This window comes from Micrasema longulum, unplaced genomic scaffold (genome assembly GCF_059751315.1).
Source record: "Micrasema longulum isolate JH-2025_06_02 unplaced genomic scaffold, ASM5975131v1 h1tg002524l, whole genome shotgun sequence".
In the NCBI taxonomy this organism is placed as follows: domain Eukaryota; kingdom Metazoa; phylum Arthropoda; class Insecta; order Trichoptera; family Brachycentridae; genus Micrasema; species Micrasema longulum.
The window spans coordinates 7,667-20,912 of record NW_028279665.1 but is presented as its reverse complement, the minus strand read 5'-3'; the positions used below and the strand labels follow the sequence as shown (position 1 = coordinate 20,912).

The following is a 13,246-nucleotide window of genomic DNA, read 5'->3' as shown; positions in this document are numbered from 1 at the left end:
TAAAGTGTTCAGTAGACTCAAATCAGTATTGAATTTCTTACATTATAGGTTTAAATTATATACTTGTGTACGCTGCAGCAGCTAATGAAATCTCATCTCGACAATTTTCGTCTGAAAGACCACTCAAGAAATGAAGGAACAGCTGGACATCATTATCTCAGGAGAACAACTAGTTTTCTGTAAACAAAGATCTTAGGATCTCTTAAAAGATGAAAAAGATGTTTTAAAATAAAATGCAGAAATGATGAATTGATTCAATGTTAATAAATAATTGTACATAACCACTTACCAACTTTTGTATGTCTACCGGTTTCGAGACGTACCCGTCGCTTCCTCAGGATACTAATTACACTCACGTGTAAATCCAACTGTACACCTTCACCATAATATAATATTACGATGAATTCATTTTCAGATATGGAATGCAGTACATTCCCCGGAAGAGGACTGAAATATTTGCACACATTCAACCCTATGAAAGAGTTCATTCACCCAATTAGTACAGATCATGTTAATAGTGAATTCTCCAGGTTTGTACCTACGTATTGACTCTTTGATCGAAATTTTTATGAAAAATCGACCACCCTGGCAATAGTAATAAAATGTTTATCTTGTTTTATTTAACAATCTGACAGGTGGTAAAATAATCAAATTCTTAAATAATAATTACACTTGAAATGTGATCCCACCCTATTCTTTTTTAATCCGTTCAGTATGTTGACACTTAGAAACGACACAACACGCCATGATTGAGTTTAAATTGGCACTTGCGTACTAAGCTACGTCTACAGAGTAACTAATGGCCAAAACCTAAAACAACTTATTTGGCTTCAGTTTGATGTGCGTACTCGGTTTCTGGACTATTATAATTATATCTCTGAAACCTTTATTGTTGTGAAAAGATTGATCTGATTAAATTATTTCACATTACTAGGGAACGCCTGAAAACGATTAAAATGCATTATTTTGTCTTCATAAGTTTGGACAAACTTAAAATATTGTAACTCATACCAATTGGTCCAAGAAGAAGTACAAAAAATGGAAAATTATCTCTACTCTCAGATCGAAATCCTGCAAAACAAAATGGAGTGGAGGATTAGTCGGCCTCATGATGTACTGGTTATCGCGTTTGCTTAGCATTAAAAACAACAAAAACATAAATATCAACTCTCCCTATGTTATTTTATTGAATTATTTTATTTTATTTGGGAAATCAACAGTTCTACATACATATTTATAGTAAAAAAACAGATATATTGTACAAACTCGGAACTAATAACAGATTTCCACAAAGTATACAAAGTTAGTAAAGAAAATATATTACACATTAAATAAATACATATAATTTTATACATGTAAAAATGTTGTTTTCATGTACTGGTAAATATTTTTCGATAATCAAAGATTTTTTTTTTTTTTAGAACAGTAAGTTATTATAAATTGGGTGGGATTTGGGCAAGAATGCTTTAAGAGAGGATAAGGAGGGGAAGAGAAATGTACATATTTATTATTATAATGTCTACTAAGTTACATAATGCATTTTTAGTGTAAATTTTAAATCTGACAGAGTGATGTTTGTGTAATCTATATTTTTAAATTTTGTATTGTACACTGAAAAATTCCTATGAAAAAAAGCATTTTTAACATGCAATGTTTCACTTATTGGTACATTAAACAAGTGGTACCGTTTACAAATCCTGTCTGTCACATGTATTGTTATTAAACTAAGTAGTTCTGTACAGTCAACTATTTCGGTCATAATTTTGTAAAGCCGTAATTGGTCCGCACACACTCTGGTGTAAAATGGGCCAATCAAGTGGTATCACGCAGTGGGCTTCGTGGCTTGCACGTGTACAGCGGTCCAGTTCTCTAGAATGTGCTTACGTATGACCTATGACTGTATCTGTCTATTTTATTTTTTATTTCAGTTTTAAGGACAATCACAACAAAACGTACGACGATGATTTGGAACATACTAGAAGACAGGATATTTTCAGGCAGAACTTGAGGTGATTTATTACATTTTTAATACACTATGTGGTGTGAAAGCATTATACAGTACGGATATTGTATCCAATACACTGTATCTGTTTTACACAACACCCGCCACAGAACAGCCTCTCTGTCTTCTTTGTTATGAGCTATATTTTCGTGCTCTCCCTTATACAGATGTGTTGCTGAATTAGCGGCCATTCATTCTTCGCATAGCGAGGATAAATATTTTTTAAATTAACATCCAGCATAGTTATACAAATTTTACTTTCCAAATCCAGTGTAACATTTCCATTTGAAGATTACAAAAAATACGAGTATGTCATTTAAAAAAATAAGAGTGATATCTCAAGTCTTGTATCGTATGTCGACTAGTGTGACATCACAGCCACACTAGAGTTAAAGCCTCATGTAGTTCCATAATAATTTCGCCTAGTTCATCCATGGCTTTACTTATGACCACTATGTCTTCCTTGGTACCTACACTCTACACTACGCACACAGATGCGTTTCTACTATCATCTTTCAGGGAACAGGCAAATGTGAACGAAATGTTTTTAAAGTTATTTACTAGGAAAAGGACAATAGATCCTGTTTACTGCATACCAAAATAAAACAGGGACGAGTTTGAGTTTGAGTATCGTCTATTGTCTTGTTAACCTTAATAATAAGTAAAGGAATGCCATCTTTGTTTAGTTTTTTATATTTTACTTTTTGTGCTGTTACGTGTTCACTTAATTGCCATACTTACTAGTTCTTTGCTCGATGTATTATTATTGCGTTTTTTAAAATCCTTTTTTATTATTAACTTTTTAAAATCATTCTTGTGTTGTTTAAATTCCATTTGTTGATGCGTTTTGAAGCTGCAAGACTTTTTGTGATGTTAGCTATCTTATTTTTATCATATTATGTAAATGTTATCAACTATCAAATATCTAAATTTAGTAAATGGGGTCTAGAATTTCAACTGTCCATGCGCTCAGTAGCTGCAAGACTTGTTGTTATCTAACTTCTAATTTTATAAATTTGCTTTTTATTTTGTTTTTAAAATATCACTTAAACTCTAAACTTCATTGTCAAATAAACATTTTAAAAATAAAAATGTAAATAAGGGGCTAGATTTCTTACTGTCCATGCGCTCTGTAGCTGCAAGACATGTTGGGATATTTATTTATTGTACAGCGCCCTTGAGGTGATTTTCACAAAAATGGCGCTATAGAAATTATCCAAACATTATTTTTATTATGTCATCTGCGAATCTGAGGTGACTCAAGTACATGCCATTTAATGCCAAAAACCTCCAAACAAAACTAAATGAATTCGAATTATTCAATTGATCAACTAAAATTATCTCTTCTATTGATCAACAGAAGTATACATTTCTTTACAGATATGTCCAATCTACTAACCGCGCTAATCTTACTTACACTCTCTCCATGAACTACCTGGCCGACCGCACTATCGAGGAAACAAAATATCTATGTGGCAAGCAATTTACCACGCTGGACAACGGGGCCAGCCTTTTCCCTTATGACAACCTGGAAGTAACTAAGATTGTTGAGAAATTGCCCGCCAGCTGGGACTGGAGACACTATGGTGCTGTGAATCCTGTCAAAGGTAAGTTAAGGTTAAAATGTCTCTCATTATATGAACCCTAAGTTTTTACTCTAGATTTGTGAGTGTGGAAAACTCTTTTTTATATTTCGGATCAACAAAGTAATTACAATCAATTTTACTTATTTACATACATAAGTTTATTGTACATTATTTGAGACATAAGTCCCAACCTCATGGGACTAAAAGTCCTGTGTTGAGACGGGACAAGCAATTAAATGACACAGACACATGAGTATATCACCACAAATATAGGGTCAGAAACATAAAAAATATTATTTTTTTAAGAAACATATATAGCACATCAATATGGTAAACAGTTAACTCAAGTATTTGAAAAATCATCAAAGAGTTTCCCACTTAAATCCCCCCCACTAAGGAAAATCCAGTCCTTAACTCCTTTCTTGAAAATAGTTTTTGTCCTTGAGAGCTTAATAATTTGCAGTCACAAAGTTGTTTTACCAACAGGAAATAACAACATCATTCCCTTTCCCTTTCCGCACTTAATGGTGCATAGGGCGCTGCATTGGTACACCAATCGCAACGTATCTGCATCATTTTTGTTACATGAAGGTGAGATGATCAGTCTTACGCTTTAGGTACCAGTCCAGGGACTATGAAAGATTCTAGTGTGAAAACATCCTTTTAAATAAATATTTCATATCAACTATGTCGGGAATCAAACCCGAGACCTCTTGCATGGCAGGCTAACGCGCTGACCATTACACCACGAGGCCGACATTACAGAATTTTAAATATACACCTTCGCCCGTAAACATTGCCTCACAGATTATGCTACTCGGTACTATCCCTTTTAGCAGTCTCCCCTGAATATCATAAATTTTACTCAGATGAGACTGGAAGGTGAGACCCCAGACACGCATTCCGTAAGATATAAAGGATTCAATGAGCAAGGTATATATGTATCTTAAGGTTTTAAAAGGTAGTATACTTTTGACTTCATAAATGACTTAAAGCCAGTACCTTAATCTGTTGCAGATTCCATCAATATAAAACCCCAACTAAAATTAGAATCAATAATTTATCCTAAATTTTAAATGTTTTAAATAGGTAACTCACAAATGCTGATTTTAAAGTTATCTAGTTGCAGTTATTACCTCACAATATTATCTTAAATTAGTTGGAATCCATCTAAAATAATTCATGTTTTTTTCAGATCAATCGGTGTGTGGATCATGCTGGTCGTTTAGTGCTCTCGGGGCTGTTGAAGGAGCGCTTTTCTTACATAATGGTGGACATCTAAAGAGACTCAGTCCTCAAGCACTCATAGACTGCTCTTGGGGGTATAAGAACTTTTTTGTAATACTTAGGTCACTCTTCTTTTGATTTTAATCCCCAGGAATCAAATATTAAAAATAATATGAACCAGCAGATTACAGTCGGTTGTCGCCGATTATTGCATGCCAGAAAAGTTGACCATTTGTGGAAAAATGTGGAATACAATTAAATCATTGTTAAAAAGTAAAGAAAAACAAATAAATGAAAACATACAATTTCCTAATGGAATAGAGGGATCTAATATATCTAATAAATTTAACAAATATTTTATAAGAAGCGTGGAAGAGATAAATGAGAATATAGAACATATAAATTATAATTTTAACTTAGATGACGAACAGGAAACCAAATTAACATTCAAAAAATTAACACAAAAAGATCTTTACGCAATAATTAAAACAATTAAATCAAAACCTAGTCCAGATGGAATTACAATTAAATTATTGGAAAAGACTCTACCCATCATAGGAAATTACTTATTGGATATTATAAATGAATCGTTATTGCATGGAGTCTTCCCGAAATCATGGAAAACATCATGTGTCATTCCAATAGCAAAAATAAAAAGTTCAGTGAAGTGTGAAGAATACAGGCCCATAAACACCCTTCCAAAATATGAACAATTATTGGAATATATTGTAAAGAATGAGTTAGTTAATTTTTTGGAACAATGGGAAGTATTATGCAAAGAACAATGTGGATTTCGAACCAATCAATCTTGTGAAATGGCTATTAACTTGGTTTTAGAAGATTGGAAAGAGGAAACCGATAAGAACATGTTCGTAATTGCAGTTTTCTTGGATTTTAAAAGAGCCTTCGAAACAATAGACCGAGAAATAATTATTAAAAAATTGAAAAAAATAGGAATAAAAGGAAAAACTATAAAATGGTTTGAAGAGTACCTTGACGATAGATACCAAATAACGAAGGTGAATGATGAAATTTCCGAGCCCCTCAAAATTTCATTGGGAGTACCACAAGGATCGGTTCTCGGACCGGTTTTGTTTATTATATACATAAATGATATTGTCGAAACATTAAAATATTCAAAAATAAGACTCTTTGCAGACGATGCCTTAATATATATATCGGGAGAAAATTATAAAACAATTATGGACAGACTAAATCATGATCTTAATAGTGTATCACTGTGGCTAAAAATTAATAAATTAAAATTAAATGTTAACAAAACTAAATATATGAATATAGGAAACAAAAGAATAGAAATTACACCATCAATTGTAATAGAAAATGAAAAACTTAATGAAGTCACTGAAATTAAATATTTAGGTGTAATGTTGGATTCAAAACTTACATTTCACCAAAACGCTAAGATGGTGATAAATAAGATTGCAAAAAAAATATCAATTTTGGGAAGGATCAGAAGATTTATTGATAAGGACTCCTGCAAAACTATTTACAAAGCAATTATTGAACCACACGTTAACTACTGTAGTAGCATTTTATTTTTATCAAACAAAGAAAACATAGATAAACTAACTGTATTACAAAATAAAGCCTTTAGAATCATTTTGAAAAAAAACAGATATACGAGGGTAAAGTCGATGGTAAATGAAATGAAATTATTAACATATAAACAAAGAATATTTTACAATACAATGATATTTGTTCATAAAATTATAAACTCTAATAAAAAAACAGAATTTTGGAAAAAAATTGATCGGAACCAGCATGAACACAATCACAATACTAGAGAAAAGAACAAAATTAGACTTCCATTTAGGAAAAAGGCAAAGTCACAAAATTCAATTTTATTTAAAGCAATTAAAAAGTATTACGAAATGAAAAAAAATATTTATGAAGAAAAAAACATATCAAAATTTAAAATAATGGTCAAGACATATGTGATAAACAATTTATAAATTAAATATATTTGTAATGTTATTATTAGAACACACATAACAATATGTATGATATGTGTGCCCTATTTTAAGATTTAAATAAAAAAATAAAAAAAATAAAAAATTTGTTAAATCCACTTGAACGGAATCTGATACTAATTCAGTGTTTAATTTATGAATATGGTTAAAATAGCTTTACGTACAGATAAAACATTGACCAAATGACCAGGGAATATAAATATTATATTACAGATATCTCTGTGATCAGGCGGATGGCGAAGACAGTTATGTTTGTGAAATAGAACCAGGAACCCTCGATGGGTGTTTCCGACGTTTCAGCAGCTCTCGGGTGAAAATTCCGAATAAGGAAATCAAGTGAAGATAAGTCTGCCTCGTTGCGTAGTGGTTGGCGTGTTCGCCTACCTTTCTTGAGTTCCTGGGTTCGATTCCTTGAAATTAAGATAATACTATTATACGAAAATGTAATTGAAATATGATTTATAATGTCTAAATTAAAGTAATGTGTAGACACCTATTATTCTCCTCCATGGATCCGAATCACGGCACCTCACTAGGGCCCAAAAGAGCCTATTCTGAATTTTAAGAACAGGTGTCTCCGAAGAATCTGGGTGTGCGGTGATGAAGAATGACTGACTGAATGACTGATGACTTTGTGAGGAATGAAGTAATGAGAGATGATGCCTTTACAAGACATCTGGTTCTCGACGTCCTAGACGTCCACTGCACGTCGGCAGTTTATGTCAGAACTTCGGGATGAGAAATTGACTTGGGAGGACGCGATAGGGATGCATGGAGGCTCTTTGTGGATACCATATGCTCCAACTAGGGAGCGGACATGGAATAATGATGATGGATGGGTAGATTATTACTATGTACACTTCAAAAGCATTTACAGTTGTTATTCAAGAGAGCTGATTTAAGATATATAAATTTAGCAATGATGAATGCAGTTCTGTGTGTGAAAAAGAACCAAAACCCTGGTCCAGTGTTTTGTACTCGACGGGTAGGGTAGTAATAAATCTGTATTCTTTGTGGATTCGTATGTTTAATTGGTCCTATTATATTATCTACAGTTTTGGTAACAATGGATGTGATGGTGGTGAAGATTCTCGCGGCTACCAGTGGATTATGAAACATGGGGGAGTCCCCTTAGAAGATGAGTACGGCCCATATCTGGGACAGGTATGACAAAGTAGAATATTTAAATTTAGGAATTCAGTGGGTTTACCGCCTTTCGAATATTAAAATATTATCTTTTTACACTGTTTTAAAATAATACTGCAGAATTATTGCTATTTTTAAACATTAATTGCAATAATGTTTTGAGTTTGTCAAAATTTTAATAATATAATTTGACATGTATTCATATTTACAGGGTGGATATTGTCACGCAAATGATGTTAATCTAGTGGCTCCTATAACCGGATATGTAAATGTCACTGCAAATGATCCTGCTGCTCTACGGGTAAGTTAATTTTTCACAAAAACAAGAAAATATGTAAACATATAAGCTATCAATTACGGAATAATTCATTAATCAAAGCACAAAAAGCCTTTCTGATAGCAGCCAACAAAATGTCCTACAGAGACGGACCGACAGACTTTATGCAGAGTTCCCAGTACTAGACACTAGACTATTCCAATAATGACACTTTCATAAAAAACCCGACAGACAAACAATGCCACTAGCCAAAGACTGAAAACAGTACTTCTGCTGATTAACTTTCTTAGATTTTTATGGCCATTTAGACGCACAATGATTTTTTCTCTATTATGTCACAACCCTGATGATGGGCGCTGTAATGTGCTCCGAAATGCTATACATGAGTGCCAACGACACACGGAAATTAATAACCTAGACAAGTTTAGTCAAGACTTGTTTAATGAAATCATATTTCTTGAAATAAATAAATTATATGAATTATAAGAAGATAGATTAGATTAGAATCGAGTTGTGGTTCCAAGGCTAGTGTCTCTGACTCACGGATCAAGGATCCGTGGTTCATACCCCACTCTATCCCTCTCATTTTCTAAGAGTTAGTTATTTACAACTCGTTTAAAATGGGCCCAAAAATGAAATACACGGGTAAATTATATGAACACAAATATTTCTTAAAAAAAAAATTGGACGATTTCTTTAGTTTTTTTTTAATACCTGTATTTTAAAACATATGGTCCTTTGCTTAATGTAACATGACATTACAGCACCGTTTGCAGAGGAAGCTTTCAGCATAGTCTTTTAAAATAACAGGATTAAGGATGATGAAATCAGGCGAGAGTGCAAATCTGAGACAGGTTCAATTGATAAAATTAAGAAATTTAAATGGTTTAACAAATAAATATAGTTTAGACCTTTTATGAGCAGATTTCTGACGATATTTTATTTTTCTATTTGGCCTACTAGAGTATTCTGATAATGTCTTATCGAGTAAGCACATGGATGTTGTTTTGTATGACGTAATTAATACTAACATTTTCTTGTACTTGTATTTAAGTTTTGAAGCTTTAAAGATGTACTTTTGCCTAATCATTATTTTTAGGCTATTGTGTCATGAATAAGAAACAATGTGTACCTATGGTGTTGGTTACATTATAAGAGTCAGTAAAACAAGGCGCTTTAAGAAAAATATATTTGGGTATGACTTTATTTCTTTGAACAATGCAATTCGTATGTAAAGCTCTTATATTGTTAAATTTGCTGCGTAGTAATATTTCTTAAACAGGAAACTTGGTCATGTTTGGAATTACGCAGTTTTGTTTTACACTTATTTATTTTTAACTATGGCGTCTTGATGCCGGCCATTTTATTTAACAACAAGCTAATGGTTCTCTTTTTGCGTTGAAAACACCATCAGATTGTAGTCAGAATAAAGAAACAGTCAAACAGTTAGTTTGATCAGTGGAGTGTGTTACTCGCGCCATTCCCCCGCGGGGATAGGCGGAGAGGCTAGAACGCCGTATTACTCTCTGTATATGAACCTCGCTTCATCTACTTTCTTACGCCTTATCTTGGCAGTCGACATTTACCTGTTTGTTATTGTGGTACTTTTAAATTTGTGAAAGGAAAGTTTAATCAAAAGTGTTTTTCTACATTTCGATTAACAAGACTACCAAGTTCCCGTAGCAAAAATAATACCAGTACAATACAGATGTCAAAAAAGTTGTACAACCGATGTGTATGGCAAGAATTAATGGTAATGTAGGACAAAAGCAACCAAGAAAGATGTGGCATGGTTAAATAAACAAAAAATGCAAGTCTAGTCGTTTCGAAAGCAGACATGAAAGGCCTGTATTAAAGATAAGAATGTAAGTATGGTATTATTTGGTTTTAATGTGGATAATTTCTTTCAGCTTGCTATCGTCAAACACGGGCCAGTCTCTGTGGGTTTCGATGCATCTCACAAATCATTCAACTTATACGGTAGTGGGATTTACTATGAACCCGAATGGTGAGTTTTATTTTCAAATACAATGTTAAGCTGTGGTTTCCTAAGCTGGCAGTGCCTTTATCCGGCCACGATGCAGTGGGCATAACAAGATGGCCGTCTTAACGGCGACCAGAGGTGTCAACTTAAAGAGAGCGGCCATGATCACTCATTTGATTAACTGATCAACTAATTTAATAAAACTAGAATATCCTGGAGCAGAAAATGGACAACCTAGACCAACTTCACATTAAGAGTAGGTATATTTGGAAGATGAAGGGTCGTCGGAAGTCGCAAACTATCATTTGGAGGAGAGTAATATGTTTATAAATGTGCATTTTAAGGATTAATTAAATTTTTCATTATTTTCTTACAAAATCAATCAAAACTTCGTCATTTTTGATAGTCCAAATCACATTTTCCGTCAATTTCAGACACAGTTCCCTGCTGCACAACAAAAATCTTTTTTTACCTCTACGACGGCTTTCTCAAAAGAGGATTTGAACTAAAATTTTATTTTATTATATATTTTATTATTATTTTTTTATTTTTTATTATTTATTTAAATTAGGCATTATAAAACCTACAATTTAAAAAATATATCACAATTTTTTTGTGATTTAAAATAGTTATATTTCAACAATGTTTTCAGTATGTACAAATGCTTGCAGACTAGCTGGATTTTCTCCCTAGGGAGTTGTTCATATTTAAATTTGTTGCAACAGAGAGGGAAAACATTTTGGAGAAGGGAGTGTAAAGTGGTCACTTAAACCAGCCAATGACAGGTCATAAGCCCTGCCTAGATGCCTAGACTCCCATATTCTCTTCTCTAAAATGTTTTCCCTCTCTGCTGCAACAAATTTAAATATTTATATTTCTTTTCAAAAAACAAAAATTTTAGATTTTCTTTCAACCCCTTTTTTATTTAATTTATTATCTTTAAATTATACAAACAAATCTTGGTAGCAACGTGTCTTTAGTTAAGTTTTCAAGAGGCTTAATTTGTAATATTGGTTATTAATTATTTTTTAGTTTTACAAAACTTACAGTATATTTTTCAAAATGATAGTTTTAAATCTTATGTTAATTTTCTTGGTAATAATGTATTTGTAATAATAAATGAACACCATTGGTAATAATTGTGTTAATTTTAAAGAATGGCATATCAAATGGAAAAATCGTATGATTCCCTTAATCAGATCAGACTTGTTTGTCATCTTTAACTGGCGTATGAGCTCCCGTATCGCCTACCGACCTAAAGTCTAAAGGTTCGATCTTTTATAAGTGGTCTATCATAAAAATGCCATTACAAATTATATGTGAAATTACCTAAAATATTAATTGATATATTTTCATTTATTTTTCAACAGCGGCAGCAATATGGAAGACTTGAATCACTCTATGTTAGCAGTTGGCTATGGTACATTGAACGGTGAGGATTTCTGGGTGCTTAAGAATTCCTGGTCCACATATTGGGGGAACGATGGCTACATTCTCATGGCCGTCAAAAACAACAACTGCGGAGTTTTGACATGTCCCACTTATGTCACTATGGAAAAAAAGATTTCGTAATTTTAAACTTTGATTGTTATTACATTTAATTATACCGATTAAAAGATGTCACCGATTATAAAGCTCTTATTATTGTGATCAGACAATCAGATTTTGACTCGTAAAGGGCCCAAGCCAATTACAAAAGTTTTATTTTATTTTATTGAAATAAACGGCACTTAGTGCCTTTTACATATTAGTTATAAATATAATTAAATAAACATTCATGTAAGTTTAACTATGAGTAATACAGAGCATTTAAAAAATAAATTATTAATTAACAAATTAAGAATGTCTAAAAAAGATAAACCATATAAAAATTTAAATATTACCAATTATAGAATTGTCGATAAAAAATTATAATTTGGTATTAGAAATACTTTGAACCAGTTAAAAAAAACTAAGAAAACCATTTTGAAAAACATTAAATGATAAAAATAACAAAAATTGTATGTATTATTATTTAGAACTAATACTAAGGTAAATAGTATATATTTATGTATTAAAATATATGATGTAAAAAAAAAATTGATGAAAAGAAATATTTTGTATTTATAAATAAATTTAAGAAAAGGAAAAAAAACACTAATAGAGTAGTTAAAACAATTTTTAACAATAGTAACAAATAGTTATCTAGAACTATTACTAATGAAATACAGGAGAAGAGCCGTTTTATATGCACTAAATTTCATGTGAAATGAGTCACCAACGTCCTGGTACTCATTGCCTAGAGTGTGAAGTCTATTGATGACTGCATTTTTACCATATGATGTCAAAGTATTGTTGCCACAGTATTGGTAGGTTTGCCGAGTTGTCCTTTTCGGGAAATTAAAATTAATTAGTGATAAAATTGCAGGGATGTCGAACATGGATTATTTTATACAAATTTAATAAATCAGTTATAACTCTCATATCGCTTAGTCTTAATATTTTCAAAATAAACAGTAACAAATTATAATTTAAAAATTCAATACCAACACCTAATTTAAAATTAATAAATCGTAAAAACTTATTTTGGACCTTTTCAATACAATATTGGTGCCTAGAATAATGAGGAGCCCAGATTGTAGAGTTGTACTCCAAAACGCTTCTTACAAGTGACGTGTACATTATTTTAAGTGCACCGATATTTTTGAAATCTTGAATGGATCTGATAATAAACCCAACATTCTAGAGATCTATTATGAATGCTATTAATATGACTGATAAATGATAATTTATCAGTTATATGAAGAAACATATGTACAAGAAACTGAACAAAAAGAACATAAAACTATGTAGCAAAGACGAACAAGGGTAATAAAATTATGAAATACAATATATTCAAAAACAAATAAGACTTCGAGCTACCCATGGCAATCCATCTTTGTCCTACTCCGTGTTAATGGTAAGAGATCTATGAATAGCCAAAAGATCTTCTTCTTCTTCTTATCAGCCCATTTCTCTCCACTGCTGGATAAAGGCCTCTTCTAAATTTTTCCA

The 13,246-nt window shown here is 32.0% G+C and overlaps 1 protein-coding gene across 1 annotated transcript in view; it reads left to right on the top strand.

Annotated features, from left to right (window-relative positions):
- LOC148272024 (digestive cysteine proteinase 1-like) overlaps window positions 1–11,847 on the top strand; it is a 28,433-nt gene extending 16,586 nt beyond the window's left edge. Inside the window, exons 5-12 of the mRNA XM_088240603.1 lie at window positions 416–530; window positions 1,929–2,009; window positions 3,383–3,609; window positions 4,784–4,910; window positions 7,862–7,970; window positions 8,164–8,253; window positions 10,140–10,237; window positions 11,584–11,847. Of these exons, the coding sequence (XP_088096729.1) occupies window positions 416–530; window positions 1,929–2,009; window positions 3,383–3,609; window positions 4,784–4,910; window positions 7,862–7,970; window positions 8,164–8,253; window positions 10,140–10,237; window positions 11,584–11,785 (1,049 nt within the window). The 3' untranslated portion in view covers window positions 11,786–11,847. The remainder of the gene's footprint in view (window positions 1–415; window positions 531–1,928; window positions 2,010–3,382; window positions 3,610–4,783; window positions 4,911–7,861; window positions 7,971–8,163; window positions 8,254–10,139; window positions 10,238–11,583) is intronic.
- The last annotated feature ends 1,399 nt before the right edge of the window (window positions 11,848–13,246 follow it).